Source organism: Cyberlindnera jadinii (assembly GCF_001661405.1).
Source record: "Cyberlindnera jadinii NRRL Y-1542 unplaced genomic scaffold CYBJAscaffold_7, whole genome shotgun sequence".
NCBI lineage: Eukaryota > Fungi > Ascomycota > Saccharomycetes > Phaffomycetales > Wickerhamomycetaceae > Williopsis > Williopsis jadinii.
Genome location: NW_017963658.1, coordinates 175,317 through 199,132, shown reverse-complemented (window position 1 = coordinate 199,132; position 23,816 = coordinate 175,317). Strand labels below are relative to the sequence as shown.

General features: G+C 45.2%; 13 protein-coding genes across 13 annotated transcripts; 8 read left to right on the top strand and 5 right to left on the bottom strand.

The window, feature by feature from the left end:
* Window positions 1-483: 483 nt before the first annotated feature.
* CYBJADRAFT_167859 (uncharacterized protein) lies at window positions 484-1,558 on the top strand. The gene is given in 2 exon segments (XM_020215109.1): window positions 484-916; window positions 929-1,558. 2 exon segments carry the CDS (start codon window positions 776-778, stop codon window positions 1,526-1,528), a joined length of 741 nt encoding a protein of 246 aa, XP_020070306.1. The 5' UTR covers window positions 484-775; the 3' UTR covers window positions 1,529-1,558.
* Window positions 1,559-1,905: 347 nt separating this feature from the next.
* TIM8 (protein transporter TIM8) lies at window positions 1,906-2,172 on the top strand (the record flags this gene model as incomplete). The annotated part of the gene is made up of 1 exon (XM_020212735.1): window positions 1,906-2,172. One exon carries the CDS (start codon window positions 1,906-1,908, stop codon window positions 2,170-2,172), a length of 267 nt encoding a protein of 88 aa, XP_020070305.1.
* A 40-nt stretch (window positions 2,173-2,212) lies between these two features.
* On the bottom strand, window positions 2,213-3,281 carry MTF2 (Mtf2p). Its single transcript, XM_020215108.1, has one exon. It carries the CDS (start codon window positions 3,194-3,196, stop codon window positions 2,315-2,317), a length of 882 nt encoding a protein of 293 aa, XP_020070304.1. The 5' UTR covers window positions 3,197-3,281; the 3' UTR covers window positions 2,213-2,314.
* Window positions 3,282-3,429: 148 nt separating this feature from the next.
* On the top strand, window positions 3,430-4,391 carry FAD1 (FMN adenylyltransferase). The gene has a single exon (XM_020215107.1). The coding sequence runs from the start codon at window positions 3,777-3,779 to the stop codon at window positions 4,305-4,307; it is 531 nt and encodes a 176-aa protein (XP_020070303.1). The 5' UTR covers window positions 3,430-3,776; the 3' UTR covers window positions 4,308-4,391.
* Window positions 4,392-4,624: 233 nt separating this feature from the next.
* Window positions 4,625-5,434, top strand: SAR1 (Arf family GTPase SAR1). The gene has a single exon (XM_020215106.1). It carries the CDS (start codon window positions 4,864-4,866, stop codon window positions 5,314-5,316), a length of 453 nt encoding a protein of 150 aa, XP_020070302.1. The 5' UTR covers window positions 4,625-4,863; the 3' UTR covers window positions 5,317-5,434.
* A 32-nt stretch (window positions 5,435-5,466) lies between these two features.
* BMS1 (GTPase BMS1) lies at window positions 5,467-8,875 on the bottom strand (the record flags this gene model as incomplete). Its single annotated transcript, XM_020213173.1, has 1 exon — window positions 5,467-8,875. A coding segment is annotated over one exon (3,408 nt), but the record flags the coding sequence as incomplete, so codon positions are not given.
* A 376-nt stretch (window positions 8,876-9,251) lies between these two features.
* Window positions 9,252-12,961, top strand: CYBJADRAFT_167853 (uncharacterized protein). Its single transcript, XM_020215105.1, has 2 exons — window positions 9,252-9,318; window positions 9,391-12,961. Exons 1-2 carry the CDS (start codon window positions 9,316-9,318, stop codon window positions 12,862-12,864), a joined length of 3,477 nt encoding a protein of 1,158 aa, XP_020070300.1. The 5' UTR covers window positions 9,252-9,315; the 3' UTR covers window positions 12,865-12,961.
* A 484-nt stretch (window positions 12,962-13,445) lies between these two features.
* CDC6 (AAA family ATPase CDC6) lies at window positions 13,446-15,265 on the top strand. Its single transcript, XM_020215104.1, has one exon. The coding sequence runs from the start codon at window positions 13,473-13,475 to the stop codon at window positions 15,123-15,125; it is 1,653 nt and encodes a 550-aa protein (XP_020070299.1). The 5' UTR covers window positions 13,446-13,472; the 3' UTR covers window positions 15,126-15,265.
* RKM1 (protein-lysine N-methyltransferase) lies at window positions 14,736-16,971 on the bottom strand. The gene has a single exon (XM_020215103.1). It carries the CDS (start codon window positions 16,934-16,936, stop codon window positions 15,176-15,178), a length of 1,761 nt encoding a protein of 586 aa, XP_020070298.1. The 5' UTR covers window positions 16,937-16,971; the 3' UTR covers window positions 14,736-15,175.
* Window positions 16,972-16,998: 27 nt separating this feature from the next.
* On the top strand, window positions 16,999-18,396 carry IPL1 (aurora kinase; the record flags this gene model as incomplete). Its single annotated transcript, XM_020216876.1, has 2 exons — window positions 16,999-17,057; window positions 17,580-18,396. 2 exons carry the CDS (start codon window positions 16,999-17,001, stop codon window positions 18,394-18,396), a joined length of 876 nt encoding a protein of 291 aa, XP_020070297.1.
* On the bottom strand, window positions 18,387-20,187 carry MRH4 (ATP-dependent RNA helicase). Its single transcript, XM_020215102.1, has one exon. The coding sequence runs from the start codon at window positions 20,143-20,145 to the stop codon at window positions 18,478-18,480; it is 1,668 nt and encodes a 555-aa protein (XP_020070296.1). The 5' UTR covers window positions 20,146-20,187; the 3' UTR covers window positions 18,387-18,477.
* A 232-nt stretch (window positions 20,188-20,419) lies between these two features.
* On the top strand, window positions 20,420-22,411 carry SRP72 (signal recognition particle subunit SRP72). Its single transcript, XM_020217370.1, has one exon. The coding sequence runs from the start codon at window positions 20,476-20,478 to the stop codon at window positions 22,300-22,302; it is 1,827 nt and encodes a 608-aa protein (XP_020070295.1). The 5' UTR covers window positions 20,420-20,475; the 3' UTR covers window positions 22,303-22,411.
* On the bottom strand, window positions 22,389-23,794 carry RSM23 (mitochondrial 37S ribosomal protein mS29). The gene has a single exon (XM_020215101.1). It carries the CDS (start codon window positions 23,750-23,752, stop codon window positions 22,463-22,465), a length of 1,290 nt encoding a protein of 429 aa, XP_020070294.1. The 5' UTR covers window positions 23,753-23,794; the 3' UTR covers window positions 22,389-22,462.
* Between the last annotated feature and the right edge of the window lie 22 nt (window positions 23,795-23,816).

Below are 23,816 nucleotides of genomic sequence, written 5' to 3'. Positions count from 1 at the left end.
GATTTATTCCAGCACACCTTCTACACAAAGGATCCACAGTTATCCCTTGTCGGTGTTCCTACAGATGCCATTTCATTCCGTGCGTTTGAATATCAAGCCATTTGGATCTCTAGATACCTTGCACAGAAGGTTGTTCTGCCACCATTGGACGAGCAGATTAGATGGGGATTGGCCAGATATCGTGAGAAAGGAAACACCAGGGCCTACCACACGATTGACTGGGGTAAGAAGTTTGAGTATTGGCACGAGTTAACTAGGCTTGGAGGGGGTGTTGGCCCAATAGGTACAGCTGGCAGAGCCTTCCATGTTGAAACACAAGAGGAGATTGAGCTTCAGAATAGCATCAAAGAAAGGCTTTTGGGGTTCTTTAGCGTTGACGAAGGAACAATTGCTTAGCTCTAGGGATGTACATGATGCTGGAGCAATTAGAATAGTAATTTATTAGTTAGCCAAATCAGAGGTTTACTTTGTCTCTCATTAAAAGTTCACAGCTCCGTTCACACTCTTGTTTCTGGTGACTGTGTCGTCGTTGGTGGTTTCACCAAAGTCTTGGTTATCATCATCGGCTCCGTCCCATTCCTGGCCTGAATGGTCAACAGCGGAGTTTCTTCTCTTGTACCACCAGAATGCAAAGATTATTCCTCCTAGAACCACTGGAGTGACGATACCAACGACACAGCCAATGATCACTTTGTCATGTGATGACAGCCCTGAAGATGAGGACGAATCAGACGTTGACGTTGTAGTACGCACCTCACCATTGGTGGTATAGACCATGGTCACTGTGAGGACGCTCTCGACATTTGCATTTGTTGAGCTTTGTTCTAGGGAAGAATCAGAAGACGTTATAGTCGAGCTTGACTCAGATGAAGAATATGAAGAGGATGTTGTTGACGAGGAAGAAGCCGACGATGATGATGACGATGAAGATGACGTTGACGACGTTGACGACGTTGACGACGTTGATGACGTTGATGACGTTGAAGATGTCGAGCTTGGTGGCTCCTCAGATGACGAAGGTGATAAGGACGATTCAGTTGAGCTGAAGCTGGCACTGGTAACGGTCTCCTCAGACGACGACAACGTCGACGACGGCAACAAAGAGCTCGTCTCCGAAGTGGAAGAAGGTAGTATCGAATCTGACGAATTCTCGAAAGACGAGGAGGACACGATGGCGTCCGATGCCGGAACAACGTCCTCGAATGACGACGACTCCGATGATGAAGACAACGAAAACGGGTCAAAGGACGAGCTGAAGTCGACACCAACGTCGCTGGAACCCCCGTCGCTCGTGGAGTCACCACCAACGTCAGTGGAGTTGTTGGACGAGGTCGTCACAGCTTCCTGTGCCCTTGTACAGTGGGCAATGACCGTGAGAAGAAGCCAATGGTGTACCAGCATGGGTATTGGTTGTTTTATAGAGGAATGCGACCGAGGAATCAACGCTACCGGGCGACACACAGACAAACACTCACAAAAGCTCAGAAGACGTCACAGATCAAGGGATCTTAAACCGATTCCACACTGATTTCAAGAGCTTTGAGACTCTCAAACAGATCAAAAGAGACAAAAGTTATTTAATACCCTGAAGCCATAGAGGAAAAATTAGCGTTTTAGAATTCAACGGCGCGTCACGCCTGAGAACTCTAATCTTATTTTTCGGGGGTCTGTGGTGGCTGTTTCTATTTTTAGCGCACACCCAGACACCAGTTGGTGAACTACGGCACGTGATTGGGCACGTGAGTATTACATAAGCTAGCTTACGTAATACACATTTTTTTTTCCATCTCCGGAGCCCACTCGCTCTCACTTTCAACGATCTTTGAACAAAAACCTCCCACCATGCCTTCTCCGCCTGGCACTCAGCTCCTTCCAGCTTGCTAAGCACACAGTTACCAATCAGCGATGTCCCTCAGTCCTCAAGCTCTACAGAACTTGGACGAATCGTCAAAGCAGGAGATCCTCAGCTTCATCGAGGCCGAGAACTCGAAGACCAAAGTCCAGACCTCTATCCACAGCTTCACCGATAGATGTTTCAAGAAGTGCGTTGAAAGCGTTGGAAACGGGCAGTTGAGCAACCAGGAGGAGACCTGCTTGGCCAACTGCGTCAATAGATTCCTGGATACAAACATTAAGATCGTTCAAGGCCTTCAAGCTGCCCAGCAGCAATGAGGATGAGTGTTCTGTACATACAAGAGAGAGAGAGAGTATGTGGGTATTATGTATATACAAGAGAGAGTATGTGCACTGTAAATATACACCAACGTATTATTCTTATTCTTCGAAGATAGTGGCGAGGGCGAGCGTTGTTCCCTCATTGAGAATAAACCTGCTCCAAGTAGACGTATAAATCAGCTATATAGTCATCAACGCTTTTCAGCTCCTGCTCGTCGTTCTTGTTCCACATTGGAGCCCAGGCTTCAACGCCGTTCTCCAAAGTGAAGAAGAACTTGTCGTCGTCATAGTTAAGCATCGTATGGCACTCCTTCGATATCGAGCGTAGCACCCTTGTGGTCTCGTGGTTGCCCTGTATACCGTTAACCTTCATCTCCGTGATTAGAGAGTTCACTTTGGCGATGGACTTGAAGGAGTCCCAGTAGAGCTGGAGCATCTGGTTGTAGACCCCAATGACACACAGGAAGATAAACGTCTTCAGAGACTGCTCCTTCGACAGCTCAAAGAGCGAGATGGCAACGTCAGGCGACCTGAACTTATCCTTCAATATGGAGATGCATTTGATCAGCAGGTAGGGCATGGTGAACTCGTTACAAAGCGGTGATAATGGCTCACCATTGGACTGTAATGCCACCTTGGACAGCAGCTCCTGGTTAAACTTCAGCTGTCCATTGATCTTCGAGTCCATGGACTTGATCAACGGCTCCATGAACTCATACACCTCCAAGTCGTTCTCCATGGCATCTATGGCCTTTAACGTCTCGTTCAGAGAGTGCGACAGCTTCTTCAACCGTTCACCATCCTCCCTCTGCGTCATCAGGCTTTTCTTCAGAAACACATTGGCACTTAGCTCTCCAGTTCTCACCAGCTTCGGCTGTACCTCGCTGTGTTTCAGCCTATCCATGCTGGCAAACGTCTTCTCAAACAACAGCCCGTCAGTCTTCTCCTTGGAATGCTTGGAGCGATCCATAATCTTGTTGAAGATGTTGGTGAAGTTCTCCTCGTCTTCTTTCGAGGACATCACATTATCCTTCTTGGAAGCATTGAAAGAGCTGAGCCTGATACCTCGGCCCTTCAGCCTCAGCACCCTTGTGCTTATGTTAGTGTTGAGCATTGTATTGATCCTCTAGAGAACATTCTCTGACAGAGTGAGGACGAGACAGAATGTCCGATGAGCTCTGCGTTTTTCTCCCCCGGCAAGCTCTCGAAGCGTGCATTTTTTTTCACTCCTCTTCTCGTAACATCTTTGACGGAGAAGCACACCAATTAGATGTACTTTTGGACTCTTTGGCTCGTCGTATTGTCCATTTGGTACTGTTCAATGTCTTCAAACACCGGGTCGTTTGCGTCAAGATGTGAGGATTCGTTTGAGAGAGTTAGAGCGTTCTTGGAGCTGCCCGAGACGACCGAGCTGGTAGTACGGACACAGCGAAGAGTTGTTGAGAGCATGGGCATATTTGACGAGATGCTGGACAAGTACAGGTGAGTGTAGCATTGGCACAGGGAGGTGGAGCGTGCGTTACTAACGGAAAGGAAGGCTGGACGAGGTTTCGCTCTCGTACAACGGTGGTAAGGACTGTCTTGTGATGCTGGTGATATACATGGCGTTGCTGTACAAGAAGCTGAGCAGGGAAGAGCTCGACTCGATCGACAGGCTGAACACGGTGCTGGTGAACTACGAGCACTACTTCCCGGAGCTGACTGCCTTCATCGAGTCGTCGTCGCAGACGTACGGGCTGAACCTGGAGCAATACAACGATACGATGAAACACGGCTTCCAACGGTACCTGGAGCAGCATGGCAACGTCAAGGCCATCGTGGTGGGCACTCGCCGCACGGACCCATACGGGTCCTCGCTGGCACCGTTCCAGCCGACAGACAGCGGGTGGCCTTCCTTCATGAGAGTGCACCCTGTTCTGAACTGGCAATACGACGAGATTTGGTGCTTTCTCAGGCTCGCCAACGTTCCATACTGCTCGCTGTACGACATGGGCTATACCTCGTTAGGAGGTGTTGATACAACGGTGAAGAACCCCTGGCTCAAGACAGACGGTGGCGAGTACCGGCCAGCGTACGAGCTGGCCAACGGAGACGAGAGAGAGAGGGACGGACGGTTGCAACCGTCCCAGTAGCTGCCCATTGTATAGAAGCTTGATGTATATATATAATCCCCATGATGGTTATGAAGCCCGTGTGTTTGCACGAATATCTCCGGATTAGGCAATTCGTATAGTTTTCGCAATGGAATTTAGAGCGCCCGCGACCGAGAGCGACAAAAATCAGCGCAAACGGGGAAAAACCGACAAAACAGCACCAAAACGGAAAAAAACCGACAAAACAGCACCAAAACGGAAAAAAACCGCTGAAAACACGACAGCGAAAGAAAAAACCACAAAAGAACACCGGCCTCCCTTTCGCTTCAACGGTTTCAACATCAACAACAACAACGGCTTTCGCAAAGCAAATACACACCGCCAATCAGCGTAGATAGGAAACGAAAATGTGGATGCTAAACTGGTGTAAGTGCCTATTTGAGCTCTCTCTGTTTCAGGCTCGACAGCGTTCGGATCGGATGACTAACACGGCGACACAGTCCAGGACATTCTTGCCTCTTTAGGCCTATGGAACAAGCACGCTAAGCTGCTCTTCTTGGGGTTGGACAACGCCGGTAAGACCACGTTGCTTCACATGTTGAAGAACGACCGCTTGGCCACTTTGCAGCCAACTCTACACCCAACGTCGGAGGAATTGTCCATAGGCACGGTGCGTTTCACGACGTTTGACCTCGGTGGACATTTACAGGCACGTAGAGTGTGGAAGGACTACTTCCCGGAGGTGAACGGCATCGTGTTCCTCGTTGATGCTGCTGATCCTCAGAGATTCGAGGAGTCCAAGGCGGAGTTGGATGCCCTTCTGCAAATAGACGAGTTGAAGAGCGTTCCATTCTTGATCTTGGGTAACAAGATCGACTCTCCAAGAGCCGTTGGTGAAAATGAGGTGAGATCGGCCCTTGGATTGTATGGAACCACCGGCAAGAACGGTGGCCAGGTCACGGGCAGACCAATCGAGTTGTTCATGTGCTCTGTTGTCATGAGACAGGGCTACGGAGAGGCCTTCAGATGGTTGTCTCAGTACATTTGAGCCTCTTTAGCTAATAGGTATATATTTTCACGTGTATACACACAGTTCTTTCTTTTACTGGCTAGTTACGTGCTCTCTTGGACGATGATCCTTCGCTGGATCCAGAGGATCTCTTCTTCCCCTCCCGTGCAAAGTAGTCCTTCTTTCTCTCCTTCTCCTTCTCGGTACGCATCTCGGCTTCCTTGGCCAGCTTCTTCAACTTCTCCTTACGTTTAACATCCTTCGTCTCTCTCTTCTTTTCCTCCTTCGCCCTAGCAATGGTTCCTAACTTTTGCATCAATGCCCTGGCTTTCTTCTCCTCTCCTTGAAGAACAACAGCACGCTTTTGCATATACGTCTTCTTCTTTTGAGGCTTCATCTCGTGGATTTGAGACTTGAATGGTAAATCTGCTTTGATGCTCTTTGGAACCTTTAGACCGTTGAAATGTCTCTCTTCTCTTTCCACCTTCTTGTAGAGAGAATCTGTCGAGTTCTTCAGCTCAATACCAGCTGCTGCCCTAATAGCACCTGTAAGACGCATACCTTTCCATTCTCCATGGTCACTTAGAAGATGGGACGAAACAGGGTTGTAGAACTTCTTAGGCTGGACAGGATACCAGGTTCTCAGTATCACGATATCACTCATCAGAATCTTGTCTTCAAACGTCGCTCTGAAGTGGCCTTCTGGCTTACTCAATGCCCTCTTAATCTCACCACGGATACCACTCACCGTCTTGATCTGTGCTCCTTCAAATCTTGCGACTTCAAATGAAGAGGTGAACATGTCCTTGATAAATGCAGTGTTTCTGAAGATCTTGTAAGGATAGCCTACAAGTTTCAGCTTCTTGACAATTTCAACAGAAGTGTCAATCTCTTCGACGATACCAGTCACTGCGATTCTGAACGAGCCAGTGGTATCACTGTTAGCAACGATTTGAGATCCACAGAATGTTGTGTTTGGCGCAACTAGAGGCCCATAGAATGTGGCATTACAGTACGCATGCTCTGGTGTATACTTCAACATTCTGCATCTCGTTCTAGAGTCCGAGGTGGTATAGATAGGAAGCGTTTGGAATCTTCTCCATCCCAGTGATAAGATCAATGGATCGTTCGATTTCAAAATCTTCTTGTGCCATCTATGTCTTCTGATTCTGACGTTCATGAAGCCGAATCTCTCTTCAGAGGAAAGTAGTCCACCGAGAATCAGAGGATATTTGGCATCAAAGTTCTCGATAAACTCAGGTGGAACGTTGTCGAAAACCAACTTAACATAAGAACCGGCTCTGTAGCCTTCAATTCTAATACGTTGTTCCTGGTCCATAGATTCGAATTCTGCTTTGTTGATCTCCAATTGTTTGCTCATCTTGGCCTTCTGCATCTCGTACCAGGTTTCCTCTTCAGTCATGGCCTGGTCCTCTTTGAAATTATGGCCCTCTTCTTCCTCGAATTGTAGACGAAGTTTTTCCTTCTTCTTAGCGTTTAAAGAACGACGCTCTTCGAGGGATAAAGTTGGGTCGAATGCCTCTTCCTCCTCATCTTCTTCAGAATCGTCTTGTTCATCAATGACCTCATCCTTCTCCTCTTCAGCATCAAAATCAGGGAAATCATCATCATTCTCCTGCTTATCGTTGTTCTCAGATGCACCAGTTGCCTCTAAATCTTCAAAATCACCATATAGCTCTTCATCGTCATCGCCATCACCTTCATTAAGGATCTTCTTTGTAGAGGTTAGGAATCTGGATTTCAGAGAGTCAATAGAATCACCATCCCATTTGGCCTTCAACTCTTCAACCGGGGCATATTTCGGCAGGGAACAATCCAAATCCTCAACTTGCTTGGTTGTTCCTTCGCTTTTCTTCTTGAAGAAATCGTCATCATCCTCGTCTTCAATGTTTTCTTCAGATTCAGAATTGGACTCGTCATCTTCAGCCTCTTCTTGTTTCCAACGACGCACAACGTCTGCTGGATCAATATTGTTCATATAGATCAATTTACCAATATCCCATTTTCTCTTGATGGTGCCTTGTAATTTAGAAGCAGAGAGTTGCCAATCGTTTTCTTCATCGCTTAAGGTTGTAGCCTCTTCCAAGTCATAATCAACGTTGGAATTATCACCAAAGTCCACTTCAACAAGACGGCGTCTAGCATCTTCCCCTTCATCTTCATCAAAGTTATCCTCATCATCAGAATCAAGCTCATCGTCGTCAACTGCATCAGATTGGCTCTTGTAGACTCTGGCCCTTCTCATCGTGGTTCTACCTGTATCAACAACTTCCTCGTCTTCATCCTCCTCATCGTCATCATTCTCACTTTCTTCCTCCACTTTGTTCAGCTTCTTACCACTAGAAAACAGTTGTAAGCCTGGTCCTTCCTGAAATTGTTCATCAATGGTCTTGCCCACACCTTGCAACGAAGTAACCAGTTTCTCACCAACACCTTTCTCTTCACCTGGGTTGAAAGAAGCCTCACCGATATCAATATACACAGCATCCTTATCGACGAGAACACCACCAACATCAGACATTGGTGCATAAATGATCTTTTGTTTATCATCAAGACGTTTTCTTCTTCTAGTAGTCTTTGCAATCTGTTCACCGTTAGCTGCGGCCTCTTTAGCCCTTTCCCTTTCCAAGTCTTCCAATCTTTGTTCAAAATAAGGTGTTGGACAAGGATCTGGTAATTTTTCGATATTAGAAACAGTGTAATCACCAACTCCTGCGATGTGAACCCTAGCATTTGAAGAAGCCAATGGTGTTCCATGGAGATAACCATAGATGGCAACTTTTCTATCCACTTTAGGGTTCTTCTCAATCAATGTTGGGTGCGTCAGGTCGGTGATTCTGTCAGCAAGGAGATACGGATGTTCATTTCTCCATTTTAGGGGTCTGAACTTCATAACTGAAATGAACCTGGTCAAGTTAAGGATCTCACGATCTGGGTATCTACCGTTAATGACACCGGAAAGGTAGAATAACTTGGCACCTTGGTACACTTCTGTCCAGAATCTATGCTTGAGTCTCTTCTTCGAGGTTCTCAGAGTGGACTGACTCTTGAACAAGTCCAGATGTGTGGTGACACCTATGACACGGGGCATACCGTGATGCTGTGCAACGTTCAAGAACTCCATAGTTTCCATCTCCAATCCAAAGTTACCATCGACAAGCAGCAGCACCAAATCAGCAACCTTGGCCGCATCAACCATCGAGTTTAAATCATTGGCTACTTCAATAAACGTCAAACGACGGTGCTTACCACTGACAACGGTAATTGGGCCTTTAATTTCACTTAGCGTATGCTTTGTCAGTCTTCTCACCAATGAGCGTATCAGTGTTGTCTTACCGGTACCCGGAGGTCCCACAACGGCAACGATAACAGGTGGAGGATCATCATCTGGAGTTCTATCAACCATAGGAACGTGCAGTTTCTTCTCATTAAGATCAGAGGATCTCTTTGCCATTCTCTGGAGCTTCCCAGGAGCATTGACCGCAAAGGCCTTTGCGTTATGGCCCTGGGAATGGAGCTTCTTCTTAGCTGTCGACTTGTTAGAGTCAGCTCTGTGTGGCTTATTAGACTGCTCCATAATTCCCTTAGCTATTAATCTAAAACAAACCCATAAAATGTATGAGTATTAATCATAAAAAGTAGACTCCCAACACCAAGCAAAAAAAATTTGTAGCGAGAATGAAAAATTTCAGCACTAGCCACACAATTTTCCCAAAATGGAAGTAGGAGATGAGCTCACTTGCCACATGATTCGCGGATCACTAAAGAGGCAATTAATGTGGCTAATGAAGAATAAAGAAGAAAATCAACAATTGGAAACCACAAAAACGAAAAAAAACAACAACAAAAACATCAACATCAACTTCTGACAAAACAATAACAAACACACACTGATTTTAAGAGCGCTAAAGAAATAGGATAGGGCGGATAAACAGAAAGATTCTCACCAGCAAAATCTCACGAACTGTCTTATTTTGAGTGAAGAAAGAACGATTTTGGAAAGAAGACGTGTAAACAATGGTGAGTAGTGATGTTTGCCGCGCGGTTTAACCTGTCTAAGCATGATGAAGTTCAATACTAACGATTGTGTAGGTGCTGTTCAAGAGAAAGCCGGTGCCATTTCCGGAGCCACTGCCGTTGCCCGAGGATACCAATGTGAGATGTTGGTACATTCCGTACACGAAAGAATGGTTCCTTAATTATGATGATTACTTGAGGAGACTCGATTACTACAAGACGCGCAAATTTGTGTGTGAAATCACTGGTAATTCGTGCCTGACTTTCTTCGAGGCTTATGAGAGTGAGGTGAAGGAGATCTCACTTGTTGAGAATAGCTTCCCGGAGCATCTGAAAGAGCCGATTCTTAGACACATCCAGTTCAGTACCGTTCCAAGGATAGACCAACTCGTGGATGAGGTTTACGCAACTTTTAAGAAAGATTACTACCCTGGTGAAACAGTGATGGTAAGGCTCAACGACTACAGAAACGATTACAAGACTCGGTGTGTTATTAGGGAGAAGGCACAGTTCAATGCGATATACGATGCTGATAACAACGTCCAACGGCCTGCGTATTCCCAATATAGGGTTGCTCGGGTCGATAACGGCAGCGAAGTTGTTGTTGATGAGGCACAGATCACAAGAGATAGGAATAACTTCACAAAATGGTTTGTAAAGACTTTCATAAAGCTGAGTGTTACAAGATCACCAAAGATTGGAGCTCCATGGATCGTAAAGAAGAAGTATGCAGAGAAGTACCGAATTCCAACAGATTTACCACCACATTTGGCGTACTTCAAAGACCAGGAGATGAAGCCGAAGGCGAACAAGAAATTACAAAATATTAAACCAAAAACTGAAACTGGGAACATGAAGACTTCGAAAAAGACAACTCCAGAAGTGAAACGGAATGGTTCCAAGAATGTTCCACTTTTGCCAAAAGGGAATACATCAGTACAGAAAAAACAGCAGAAACTAAAGCAACAATCTCCATCAACAACATCAACAGCACCCCTACCTCCTGTAACCTCAACACCGGCGACACCTGTACCGCCGCCACCACCGCCAGCACCAAAGAGGACTGTGAAGGAAGATCTTGAGAATCCATTTGAATTGGCAGTGCATAAGCCAATACCACATAGATTGGACGATTTAGGCGATTATGTTCCAGACGCTTTAGAGAGTTGGGCTTTCTTGAATGTCTATAGGGACCCATTGGTGCTGGACAACTTTACATTTGACGATTTCCTCACTGCCATGAGGTGGACTTCACGTGATAAATGTGCTTTGTTGGATGAAATTTTTTGTGCTGTGCTATCTATTTTCGCACAACCTAATGCTAAAGAGTTAGAAAATTTCATTCCAGAAGATATTGATGAATATGATACCAGCGAGAAAGATGATATCATGAGGGAGAAAAATTCCAACAAGATTAGTGATGATAAGGTATCAAAGTGGGGAAATGGTAAAACTGACGCTGAACAAGAGACAGAACACGCACAAGAAAAAGAGGATGATGAAACGAAGGATGTGAAAGCAGAAAAAATTCATGAACCTTCTAGCGATGCTGATATGTTGATTGACGAAGAAGATGAGGACAATAATTCGGAGATAGTATTTTCAGACAGAGTGGATGAATACACTACCTATCGTAACCAATCGTACATTGAACGTTTAGGTAAACGTATGTTCAAAGATGGTGGTTGGCAAATTATACTACTGGGCATCTTAGACGAGGTTCGTCATTACAAAGAATGGCAACTGGACATCAGTACCATTTTCTCAGAACTCGCCCCTAAAAATGCTGGAGTATCTGTCAGTGGATTGTTGAACCGCTTCTTAGAGATGGAACCGGGTCTTAGGGTACGTGCTCTTAACATCCTTTGTTCTTTGGTGGTGAACGCACCTGTAATCAGACAGTTTATTGATAAGTGCATGGAAGATGCGACATCTTTGAGAAGGGAGAGACTAGAAAAGATCAGAGAGTACAAGACCTGTTACGAAAAAGCACAAGATATCGATAAAGACCTTCGGGCAATCTATGAATCTTCTAATTCTACAGCAAACGATCCGAACGTCGATCAACCACAAAATGTGGAGCAAGAGACAAGAAAGAGGCGCCGTCGGGGTGGTATCAAGGTTGAACCAACGGATGTTGAGCTCAAGTTTGCACAGGAAAATGAACAGTATGCTTCCATATTGGCTCAAAGAACAGCACAGCTGAAGATTGGAGAGGAAATTCGTGCTCAGAGAAGAAAACTCGAAAGACAAATAGTGGAGATTGACGTCCAGAGAATCAAATATTTGGGCAAAGATCGCTTATTTAATAGATATTGGTGGTTTGAGAACAATGGGTTGCCAAACCTCGGTGGTGGTAAGCGATCTGATGAGGATGATGAGGAGGTTGATGAGGAAGATGAAAACGATGATGATGAAGAGGATGAAATTTATAACGAGACTTACTTGATGGGAAGACTTTGGGTTCAAGGCCCCACTGATCATGATGTTTTGAATTTCCTCAATTTGAAAAATGATATGATCATGTCTTGGAGACGTTTAACTGAGGAAGAAGAAGAAGAAGATGATGATGAAAAAGGTGAAAAGGATGGCGAAGAAAAACCACAGAAAGGAGAAAACAAAAAGGACAAGGGCGGAAATGAATCTAGAGATGAGAATGAAACCCAAGAAGAGATAAGACCACATATTCTTAAAGGGGTACCGAAGAAGTTTTCCAAAGACGCTGCCAGTATGTTCAACATCAATTTTGATTTGGAGGAGGAGAAAATCAAGTCTTTACCGGATGGCCATACTCTTGTTGATGAATATGGTGCCACAACAACTGGAATAAGCGCATTGCAGCGTAAAATCATTGAAGAGTGTCCAGATCCTCTACTGTCTAATACTGAATGGAGATATTACGATACTACTGAAGAGATTGAAAGACTGCTAAAATGGTTTGACCAATGGGGTCTGCGTGAATCCAAGTTGTTGAAAGAAATTACGTCCGTTAAGGATAAGATTCTTGCCAGTATCACTGCCCGTCGTAAAGCTTTGAAGTTAGACACCAAGTCCGAAGAAGAGATTGAACTGTTAAAGATCATCAACGAGACTCAAATCTCAGACACCGAACCTGAGTCTGAAGAAGAAGAGGAAGCCTTGTCTGTTGGTGATTCTGAGGATGATGATGATAAAGTCTCACTCGACGCTGAAACCGTCAGTGTACCTGAGATCAGACGTACGCGTCGTTCATTGGCACAGCTGGATAAACTTCAACAAGAACGGTTGAAAAAAATCGAGGCACAAAAAGCTGCAGAGGCTGAGCGTGAAGCTCGTAGGGAGCGCTCACGTCCTGCCAAGAGGGTAGCGCGTCGTGAGTTGAAAAAGCGTAAGATCAAAGAACATCAACAGAAACGTGAACTCATAGAAACAAGCAAAGAACAATTGGAGGCTCTGCGGGAGGATATGGAGATAGAGCGTTGCCAAGAGTGGGTGAACTCAAGTGCCCTAGAGAAACTAGGATATACCCACTACGAACAGCCAAAGAAGACAAGAGGTCGGAAGAAATGAGTCAAGTCTATGTGTATATCACGAGAAACGAACAATTATGTTGGAAGTGTACTATTGTATAATAATACAGAAACATTAAAGGTAAAAACACGGTATCATATATGATTCAATGCGAGTGGCACGTATATGAATGACGAGCTCATTGTTTTTTTATTTGTTTTAAAAGTGGAGGCTGAACTCAAGCAGAGCTCCGTCTTAGTGTTACACACAGGTATATCCTATGGACCTCACCTGACTTTCAAATTTCTACTATACTGAACAATGTGGTCCCTCGCCTCTATCACCTTTTAAAGGATTTGTAAAGCCAGATGAATGAACATTAAACGGCAAGTGTATCAAACCACGAAAACACGAAAATCTGACGCGCGCGCGTGTGTGCGTTTTTGGTAGAGATTTACCATTTTGGGAAAACGCGGAAACGCGCAAATTCTGATCCAAGTTTTTTTTTCAATTTCCCTTTTCGGAAAATTAAGTTTATGCATTACGTGCGCGTCTCAAAGAAAGTGTTAAAGATCAAAAAATTTGGCATAAGAACACATTTAATACCTTTCCTTATTTCTTTCTTCTGTGTAACTTGTTTGTGTGTGTTTACTGCTTTGATCATTACAATGACCTCGTCTTACGCTGAAAGTACATCAATGGTTCCTAAACAGCTTGAGGATCTCCAGAACCTGCTTAGTTCCCATGACTGTAAGAGACCTATCGCAGAAGATGGTGATGCACACAGTTCACTCACGAAGAAGAGGAGATTACGATCCGACACCTTCAACACCCCAGAGACCACCCCAATTCATAAGGGCTCCAAGATCTCCGTGATATCACCTGCTTCTGCTGACCAGAAAGGTGTTAAGAAGCTGGACTTCACTGAGCACGTCCAGATTAAGAAGGAAGCCAGCCACGTGAAGGTTGAAGAACAACTCACAGTTGAAATCCCCACACCTCCAGTCACTCCACAGAAAGACGAGGAGAACAAGGAGAACGTTGTTCCTACGTCCAAGCCGCAGTCGATCTACCTACGTGCTAAGGCAACTTTCCAGCGCTCTTCACCTGTGAAGTTCTCATCTGTTCTACCAGAGAGAAACGTAGAAGCAAATGCATTGAAGAATTTTTTCATGTCACACATCAAAGAAGGGCAGGCATCATCTTTGTACGTCTCTGGGCCCCCAGGTACCGGGAAGACAGCCCAGCTCAACTTGACTCTGAGCGAATTCATCGATATGGAATCCACTGAAAAGCTACAACAAGTAGAGATTGATGGGAAGGACTACACTCTGGGATACTCGTATATCAACTGTATGACAGTATCAAAGACCAGCAATATCTACAGTGAAATATACACGGCCTTAACGGGAGAAAAGGTCCATATCAAGCAGTCTAGAGACCAGCTACAATCGTTCTTATCAAGTGACAAGGCTCATATGTCCATTATAATACTTGATGAATTAGATCAACTGCTGGGGAAGCAAAATGACGAAGTCTTCACCCTATTTTCATGGGCATTGAATTGCAACATTATTCTTGTCGGCATTTCCAATGCGCTAGATATGGTCGATAGACTGTTGCCGAGACTGAAGATGAATGGGCTCAGTCCGAATACTTTAGTGTTCATGCCATATACAGCAGATCAAATTGCAAGAATCATCAAAGCAAAGATTGAGACGATAGAAATGGAATCACATGAACTTGGATTCGAACTATTCCATCCTGCTGCTATTCAATTATGTGCAAGAAAGAGTGCTTCAAACACAGGTGACTTGAGAAAGGCTTTCGATATATGCCGTTGTGCCATTGAGCTTGTCGAGAGGGAGACACGGGGCTTAAACATCCTCAAAGATAGAGGTGATAAGCAGTTACAGAGTGTCAAAATCCAACACATTGCTAGAGTTATAAACACCGTGTTTAATACGAACCAAATGAGCAAACTAAGGGAATTGAACTTGCAACAGAAACTACTCGTTTGTCTCTTAATTAAAGCTGAAGGTGCAAATCCATTCCAGACTTTAACCATGAATGCCTTCTATGAATACTATATCAAAAACGGCAAAGTTGATAACCTCGTTGGTTTACTGAAGAAAGCAGAGTTCCTGGAAGCATTGAGCAGTTTGGAAGCGAACTCAGTGGTCAGGGTAAACAAGAGTCCAAGGGCATTCAGTGAGTCTAAGATCTCCAGTTCAGTGGTGAAAAAAGACCTCGCAAGTGTCATTAAGGGTATCTATATATTGGAGAAGTTGATGGCAGATTCTGAATTGTTAGCCAATTGAGTTAATAATAGTAATGATAAACAAATATGTGTTATACGATCCAGATATTCTCAAATAGTCATTGGTCCAACTAAAATGGTTTCATAGCCATTGCTTCTTGTATAACTGTTCAAATCAACAACCTTCTCCGCAAGTAACATGTCGTCTTCGTTGATATGCTCTGCGATTGGTAAATCACCGAGTCCCTCTTTCAATTCTCTAACCATGGTGGCATGTATAGCATCTGTACGGAAAGTCTGTAAATCTTCATCCAGTTTGTGGAAGCAGTCAATTATCCATTGTGGTGGTTGGAACTCTTCAGAGGGTATTTTCACTAGTAATAAAACCCACAATGAGAGGTATGCCTGGTACTCATGAGATGCTTCAGCTTCTTCCACGGTGTTGAAGCCCAACTGTGCCAATGCTTCCCTGAACGGACTATGTTTCTTATAGATCTTCTTAATGTTCCATATTTGCGACTTCCAGTCTTGTAGCAACTTCTTCTCTTGAGATTTAATCTCGGCACTGCATGATTTGAGCAATTCCTTCTGTCCTGATATATATATCTTTGAACAAATGACAATATCATTTGCTGATGATACAGTAGCCTTTGGTTTCTTCTTTAACAATGCAAGCTTACTATCAATAGCGTTCCTCAAAGCTTGTAGTGCTTGTAGCCTCGAACGGATAGTGAACTGATGTTCAAGCTCATTTAGTGTCATTGCCGTAAAGAAGTCCAATAGTGGATCTGGAACTAACTGGGATCTGTTTATGAAGTATAGCAACCCTTCTTGAATGAAGCTTTCCAAATCAGTTGTGGAGACCGGAGTCATCGCGGTGTCAAATGCATGATATGTGTAGTCATCGATGGTTGGTAGATGGATATGTAACTTTTGTGCAAGTGCTAACTGTTTCAAGTTCACAGGCAATCTCAATGCCACCGAGTCATTTGGATTTTCAGGTATTACGAATCCATAGCCCATAAGTAACTCTTCATTACCCTTAGCACCATAGTTATTGAAGACTTCTTTACCAGCTTCCAGGGGACCCAATAGTTGCAAAGAGAAGTACCCTCTTGAAGCAGCCGTTTCATAAGACCAGTTGACCCTCGCAGAGGTGTCATGGTTCAGCAAATCGATCACTGGTAGAAGCATGGCTTGTCCATCCTTTACCTCACTGTTGATGATCTTGTTTGGGAATGCCCTAGACGTAAAGATGATAGTGGACCAAAGGTAAGCACCAAAACTGGTCCATGAATCCTGAGACAGCAGTTCATCAATCAATTCATCACGAGAACACGAGAACACTTTGTTATAGAAATGCAGATCAAGGTGATATTGTTCATCTTGGAAACTCTCTGGCAAGTTAGTGACAATGGCAAACCATTCCTCGACAACTGCACGGAACTTAGCAGGCAAGGATCCACCGAGATTGGAGTTTTGAAACAGCGAAAGCTCATCGTCATACCAATAGTATGGCGATCTTGTAGATCTACCAGTTGGCAGCAGTTTGATATAATGAGAGAAGAAGTCATTGAGAATGACTTCTTTATAACGAGTTGGCGATTTGTCGTATTTCAACTTACACAGAAGAAGCTTCACGCCGCCATTTTGTATTCTATCTGTTGATAGCTCGCACCCAAACACACCAACAGCCATACTACCGTCCATAATCAGTTCCAAGGGGATCTTCAGCCCGCAAGAGGATGAAGATGATGTTGAGACAGCATACACTCCTCTATCTTCAGAGTACTTAAACTGTAGGTTTTCGTCAATTTCAGCGCCATGAGACGTTGCCCAATCGAGCAGTGCACTGATTGCGTCACCAGACATTGCAACTGAAGGCTTGCTTTAGTATTTATATCCACTTCTTCACCGGTGTTGGAGAAGAAAGAATGAAAGAGAAAGACAAGAAAGCTGCAAAAAAGCAGAGCGATGAGCTTGGTGTCCGGATGTGAAATGGTGATTTGCGCAAATGTGTGCCATTTGCGTAAGCCCGTGCCATTTGCGCTTCCTTGTTTATGTTTCGCCTGTTTAGGAAACATCAACATCAAAACTTCGCCAAAAACCGAAACAACAACAAAAAATCAACAAAATACATACCAAAACACTGCCTTTTGTGCCCACAAGGTAAACAAAGCAAGCAAAGTAAAACCACACACCGCTGCAAACCTCAGGTACTGAAGCGGACAGCAGAGAAGAAGCTCGTTGCAATGGCATCTTCAAGACCAAGAAACCCACTCACAAAGATCCAATTGACGACGAATTCTCGGTTGAACAATGCTTCGAGTACTAGGCACTCAGCTTCGAAGCCACTTCCTTCGTATATGGCACCCACGATAGCTGCTTCTAACAACGTTGTGTCTCCAAGACGTGTTAGAAGAAGCTCACAGTCTGAGGACAGGGGGAGACGACACAGTGTTCGGAAGAGCAGTGCTGCGTTGAACATTCTCCGGGACTCAAGCGTTCCCTTGAGACATTACACTCTTGATGACTTTGAGATAGGCAAGAAGTTGGGGAAGGGCAAGTTTGGTAAGGTGTACTGTGTCAAGGACAAGAAGACAGGGTTTGTGTGTGCTTTGAAAGTGATGGAGAAGAAAGAGTTGATCGGCTACAAGATCGAGAAGCAGTTTAGAAGGGAGGTTGAGATACAGTCGAACCTCAGACATGAGAACGTGTTGAGGCTCTACGGCTACTTCCACGACGACCAAAGAGTGTACCTCATATTGGAGTACGTGATAGGCGGCGAGCTCTACAAAATGCTAAAGATGAAGAAGAGGTTTAACGATATCATGGCTTCGCACTACGTCTACCAGATGGCTGAGGCACTATCGTACTTGCACTCTAAAAACATCATACATAGGGATATCAAGCCCGAGAATATCCTATTGGGGTTCGATAACATCATCAAGATCAGTGACTTTGGCTGGAGTGTTCACTCACCATCGTCAAAGAGATCCACCATGTGCGGAACCCTCGATTACCTCCCACCTGAGATGGTTGAGGCTAGGGACCACGACTACAAAGTTGATGTGTGGGCTTTGGGTATATTGTGTTACGAGTTGCTTGTGGGACAACCCCCATTTGAAGAGGAACTCAGGGATACCACTTATAGAAGAATTGCGCGTGTTGATTTGAAGATTCCTGTCTTTGTTAGTGCCGATGCTTCAGACTTGATTAGAAAGTTATTACAATATGATCCTGAAAAGAGATATCCATTGGAAGAGGTTAAGAACCATCCATGGATAGTGAAGAATAGACCATTATGGCCGCAGAGACGTGTTACTGGTTAACCACGTTTAATGAGTTTGACTATGTACATTTTGGAGGGAGGGATTCCTCCCTAGCTTCATTAGCATATATGGTGTATTCGGTCAGTTGCGTGCACCTCTCTTCTTCATGAACTGTTTCACCCAATTCTTCGTCTTCTTATCAGTTATCAAGAATACTCTACCAGGCTGCCCCATTCTCCCAGTTCTACCAATTCTATGGAGCAAGTCCACTGGTGTGTTTGGACTATCGTACAGGATGACGTTTCTAACACCAAAGAAGTTCAGGCCTCTGGATGAAACATCTGATGTCACCAAGACCTTCATTCTCTTATACTCCTGATCATCGCCACCATCGTCTGGTAGGGTCTTCTTTATTTGAATGTTCGATCCAGGAATCGTTTCATATTCCACTTTAGTCTTGGCTTCATCCTTGTCCTTCAACAACTTTGGTGGGCTGACGAAATCGTGAATCAACTGTGCTCTTTCAGCAGGTGAATCATCACCAGTTAATGAGACAACATCGTGACCATAAGACTTCAACTTGTGTGTAACCTTTGAAACGTCTTGTTTGTTATTTACAAAGATAACCGATCTCTTCTCATAGTTCTGTTCTGTTCCATCTTTGTAGATAGCGTACATGATCTGAACCAGAGCTTTCATCTTGGAGCCTTGGTATGGTGCGATTTCGCAATCAACCATCTTGAATTGGATGTTCTTTGGTGCCTTGTGCATTCTTGGAGATATCAACAGTTCAGGTTCAGAGGTTGGAAAGATCTTTTGCAAGGCAACGTTATACTGGTTAGAAATAGTTGCAGAGCATAGGATCATCCTCGAGATATTAGGCATTCTCTTAAATGATGCATACGTATCTTCGATGAATGAACGATCCATCAGAGTATCAGCTTCATCGACAATAACGAATGTCGTTTGTTGTAATATATGTTCAGGCTTAGAAATCACTCGTATCTTTTCTAAAGTTTGTAGTTTCCCTGGCGTGGTGATCAAGATATCGATCCTGTCCTTAAACTGCTTAATGAACTCCTCGTGGCTTACACTGTAGTCCCATTTGGCACAGTGTAGTCCCAACGAATCTCTTAGAGGTGAAACAGTCTCATAAACCTGATTCGTCAACTCATGAGTCGGCACAAGGATCACAGAGCGCACCAGGGCCTTGTTCATTTTGGCTTCCCAGCTCGGAAGAGACTCTTGTTGCTTGAGATAGTCCACCAAAGGTGCCAAATATGCCCATGTCTTGCCTGAACCAGTCTCTGCTGCAACAGTATAGATCTTCATGTTGGGCTCCATCAGGTGCTTTGCAAGGTGATGTATCGTTATTGTCTGGATAGGGGACGGAGCAATCTCCAGCTGCTCGGGATCCTGGTTATGGATGCTATGTTTCTCATAGTTTTGAGCCCTCAGCACCGTCTGCTCCCTAATACTACCAACCACGGCTCTTCTAACATCAGGCTCCAATTTCAGCTCGTCAAAGCTCTTGATCTTCGACACAAGCGACTCGTTCCTTTTAAACTCACCGGAATCAAACGTCTCCAGCACTGGCAGCGTAGACTCACCCGACTTCTTACGCTCAGCGTGTTGAGCGCCCGCAACGGTCGGCTTCTTCTGTACGCTTCTCGGCCTCTGTCTCGTCTCAATGGGCTCAACAAGTCGCTTGAAGGGACTCTTCCTCTTCTGTTTGAGCACCACACAGCACGTTCTGAGCCCTCTAGTGCCGCTTTTCACGAAGGCAGGTGATGCTGATAGGGAGAACATGGATGTGAAGCTCTGTTGAAGCGTTTATCCCGAGCAATGAACCGAGATGAGAAGCGATGAGATGAGATGATGCGGACAGAAAGCGGTCCTCGGCAAGGAAGTTTTGCAGGTGGAGGAGATCAACACACCCGGACACCACACCCGGACACCACTGAGCGACTGCTTACATAATCACTACACCCGGACACTCACGAACCTTCCCGCCCGCTGCAAAACGTCCACCGACGCTTTTTCCGATCGCATCAACAAACAGGCCTCCAATACCAAACAACCAACACCTTGGAAAGCCCAGCTCGTCGAAACTTACAGTGTAAAGCGAAGGAGCAAGTGATGAGCTCACTAAACGAGTTGTTCAAGCAATTGGAAGTGGACTCTGCGAATGATCAACACGAGGAGGTTTTGGAAACAGCCTCGGAGATCTTGAAGACGAACCCACATGACAAGAGAGCATTGAAGCTGGTGGTTGTGTCTCTGATCAACCTGGACCGCTATTTGAAGGCGTTGAAGGTGCTGAAGACGACACAGGCGCCGGTGGATGAGCTGCTGCTGGAAAGACTGTACGTCTATTACAAGTTGAACCTGGACAGAGAGCTGGCGGAGGAATTCGAACGTTTGTCTGATGAGGTTTTGACGAAGAATAAGGGCCTGGTGCATCTGAAGGCGCAATTCCTGTATCGAACCGGGTCGTATGTCGAGGCCTTGGAGCTCTACGCATCTCTGATCGGCTCAACGTCCCAGGACGACCCGGAGATGCTGGATTTGAGCGTTAATGAGCGTGCAGTGCTGGCTGATGGGTTCCAGTCTGGCATCTTCAACAGATTTGTATCCAGATCTCCGGTCTCTCCAACGTCTCCAGAGTCCTATGACCTGCTATTCAACGAGTCAGTGATTCAGCTGGGCCTGGGAAACTTGAACAAGTCGTTGAGCCTATTGGACAGTGCGCTGGCCAAGTGTAAAGAGGCCAACACTGATCCCCAGGAGCAATTCGAAGAGACTTTGCCAATTATCTTACAAAAGGCGTACATCTTGAACCTTCAAGGCAAAAAGTCAGATGCCAGCGTCATCCTGGATGGCATTTCCCAGTCCTCGATATCCGATGAGTTGACGAAACTGACCTTCATCAACAACTCCATAGCGTCCAAGATTGGCGAGGACTCAAACTGGCTTCTAACATTGAAAGAGCTCGGATTCCCTAATTCCATTAACCAGTTGAGTGGAAGACTATCCATCGTACAGAAGGCCCAGATCTGGAAAAACTACTGGAAACTGGCTTCCAGAGTTGGACAAAGAGTCAACTCTAACATCTCAGTGGTTAGAGACACCGATTACACACTGCAAGCTATTGCATCACTGGTCAAAGCCGGTGTTATCATCGACAAGGACACTCCACAAGAACAGGCAAAGAGAATGACCAAATATGCCTTGGCTTCTGGTGACTTGGGTGCATCTTTACTGGCTGCTCAGTTGAACTCTGACGTTGGTAAAGGTGAAGTTGCATTGGCTGTGCTGAATAACCTGAAACTGGAGCGGAAACTGCTTCCTGGAGTCTCAAGCATCATTCTTCAGCTATGTGAGAAGACTGGCAGTGAGAAGAAGAAGCTGGCAACGTTCAAGGAGATTGTCGAGTATTACTCAGATGCTTCAAGACTTGACAATGTCAAAGTGTACGACTTTTTGAAAGTTACAGCTCTACAATTCGTCACGGTGGAGCCAGAACTGTCTAAAAAGTTGCTGGTGACTCTGAACAACTTCCACAAGGATGACCTGATCTCTATATCACTTGGTGAAGCCAGTGCGGGCCTATTGGAGCCTGTCGAACACTTGACACAAGGACTTGACTTGGAGGATCTTATACAAAGTGCCACTGCTGATCTGAACAAGATCAGTAAGAACAAACCAACCAATTTCAAAGTGTTCAAGACCCGTAAGAGACCAATGAGAAGACCACCAAAGAACTTGGACACGGCCAAACACCCAGACCCAGAGAGATGGCTCAAGTTGAGTGATAGATCCACTTATAAGCCAAAGGCTATAAAGGGCAAAAAGAACGCCACACAGGGTGGTACAGCAGACAACACCACTGAGGAGTCCATCTCCAAGAGCTCGAGACCGAGCCCAGCTCCTCAAAGGAAGAGCAAGAAGAAAGGTCGTAAGTGATGTGCTTACAAGTGATGTGCTTACAAGTGCGCTCCTCGTGTGTATAACGCACTCTCTTCTTTCTAATGTTCAGTTTCTTTGTATTGATAATACTCTATTTACAGATTAGATTATGTAGCATATGTCGAAGTTGTATGTACACCAAGCACCCACAGACTCTTCATAGGTGCATAGCTACCGATCTGATCAGCTCCAATGGGTTACCATTACCACTTATGACGTACTTTTGGTTTATCAACTGTTCGACGGTATTCTGTTCCAGTTCATCCTTTCTAAAGATCTGGGCCTCGACGTACTTCTCAACCAGCTTCGTCACGTTCTCCTTTGACAATTTGGCCAGCTCCAATGGCTTGACACCGGCTAGTCTTGAAGCCAGAGTGGCATCATACAGCTCTTTCTTCGTGTATGGGTCTGGTTTAACCAATCCCAGCCCAGCCTTAAGCGTGATGGTAGGCTTGTCGTCAGACGAGGTTGCCAGAATAACACCACCCTTTTGGAACGATTTCTCACCGCTGATGAAGTCCAACAAGGTCTTGGTCAGTTGCAACTCCTCGATGGCAATTGGCTTGTTCTCCACGTTACGGTACGCGGAGTTTGGAGAGCTGATGATGGAGCCAAAGTTGTCCACAGTGATGAACACGGGAGCGCTTTGTTGCAACAGCAACTCGTCAATCAAGATCTGAAGGACTTGGCCACGATGTCTGGCATCGATCTTACTCTTAACAAGGTCCAACAGGGTATTTTCAGTGGAGAACTTGGTGGCAGCCCTGGTCTTGGAAGCACCTTCGATGGTGTACTCCTTCGACAGCTTCAGCTTAGCCAAAGACTGCTTGTTGGCGTATTCGATCTTATCCAGCAGCGTCTTCAAGTACATTGGCTGAACGTACGTGCCCAGCTTGGCATCGAACCAGTAGTCATTGGAACCATCAACCAGCTTGACACCATAAGAGATTGGCAGCATCACAGCATCCGGGTTCTCCACAATCAGAGCCTGTGCCTGTGCCAACAGGGTGGACTTACCGATACCTCTCTCTCCCAGCAGACAGACCCTGTTCTCCTTGGAAGAGGTCTTGAAGGAGTTATGAACAAGAGCTTCAATCTGCTTCGTCTCATCTCTGACCAAAGTGATTGGGCTCGAGAACAACTCGTGGAACTGATCCTTCTTGAAGGCACCAACTTGCGAGAGCCTCTGCTTTTGCAGCTGAGTATACGTCACCACGGTGTTAGCCTCGATGTGGTGCTCCAACGCTGGCAGCACCAGCTGTGGAGCCTTCTTGTTGAACTGTCCAGCGTTCACATGGTCTTGAAACATTCTGAATGAGCCAGTGGTCTTTCTCTGTTTCTTACCATCGTTGTCCTTCTTGAAGCCCTTAGCAACGGCCTTTGGAGCAAGAGCAGTTGCGCTGGATGAGAAGGGTCTCACAGAACGAACAAACTGGGCTCTGAGCATTGCGCAAATCGGCTGATGATGGTCTGTTTCGTGGTGGAAAGAGGACTTTTGTAGTGTGTTTCCC

Excerpts from the sequence above, each read along its gene's own strand:
- RSM23 (XM_020215101.1), bottom strand. The coding sequence starts at position 23,752 with ATGCTCAGAGCCCAGTTTGTTCGTTCTGTGAGACCCTTCTCATCCAGC.
- RKM1 (XM_020215103.1), bottom strand. The coding sequence starts at position 16,936 with ATGTCTGGTGACGCAATCAGTGCACTGCTCGATTGGGCAACGTCTCAT.
- CDC6 (XM_020215104.1), top strand. The coding sequence starts at position 13,473 with ATGACCTCGTCTTACGCTGAAAGTACATCAATGGTTCCTAAACAGCTT.
- CYBJADRAFT_167859 (XM_020215109.1), top strand. The coding sequence starts at position 776 with ATGGTCACTGTGAGGACGCTCTCGACATTTGCATTTGTTGAGCTTTGT.
- SAR1 (XM_020215106.1), top strand. The coding sequence starts at position 4,864 with ATGTTGAAGAACGACCGCTTGGCCACTTTGCAGCCAACTCTACACCCA.
- SRP72 (XM_020217370.1), top strand. The coding sequence starts at position 20,476 with ATGAGCTCACTAAACGAGTTGTTCAAGCAATTGGAAGTGGACTCTGCG.
- MRH4 (XM_020215102.1), bottom strand. The coding sequence starts at position 20,145 with ATGTTCTCCCTATCAGCATCACCTGCCTTCGTGAAAAGCGGCACTAGA.
- MTF2 (XM_020215108.1), bottom strand. The coding sequence starts at position 3,196 with ATGTCCTCGAAAGAAGACGAGGAGAACTTCACCAACATCTTCAACAAG.
- FAD1 (XM_020215107.1), top strand. The coding sequence starts at position 3,777 with ATGGCGTTGCTGTACAAGAAGCTGAGCAGGGAAGAGCTCGACTCGATC.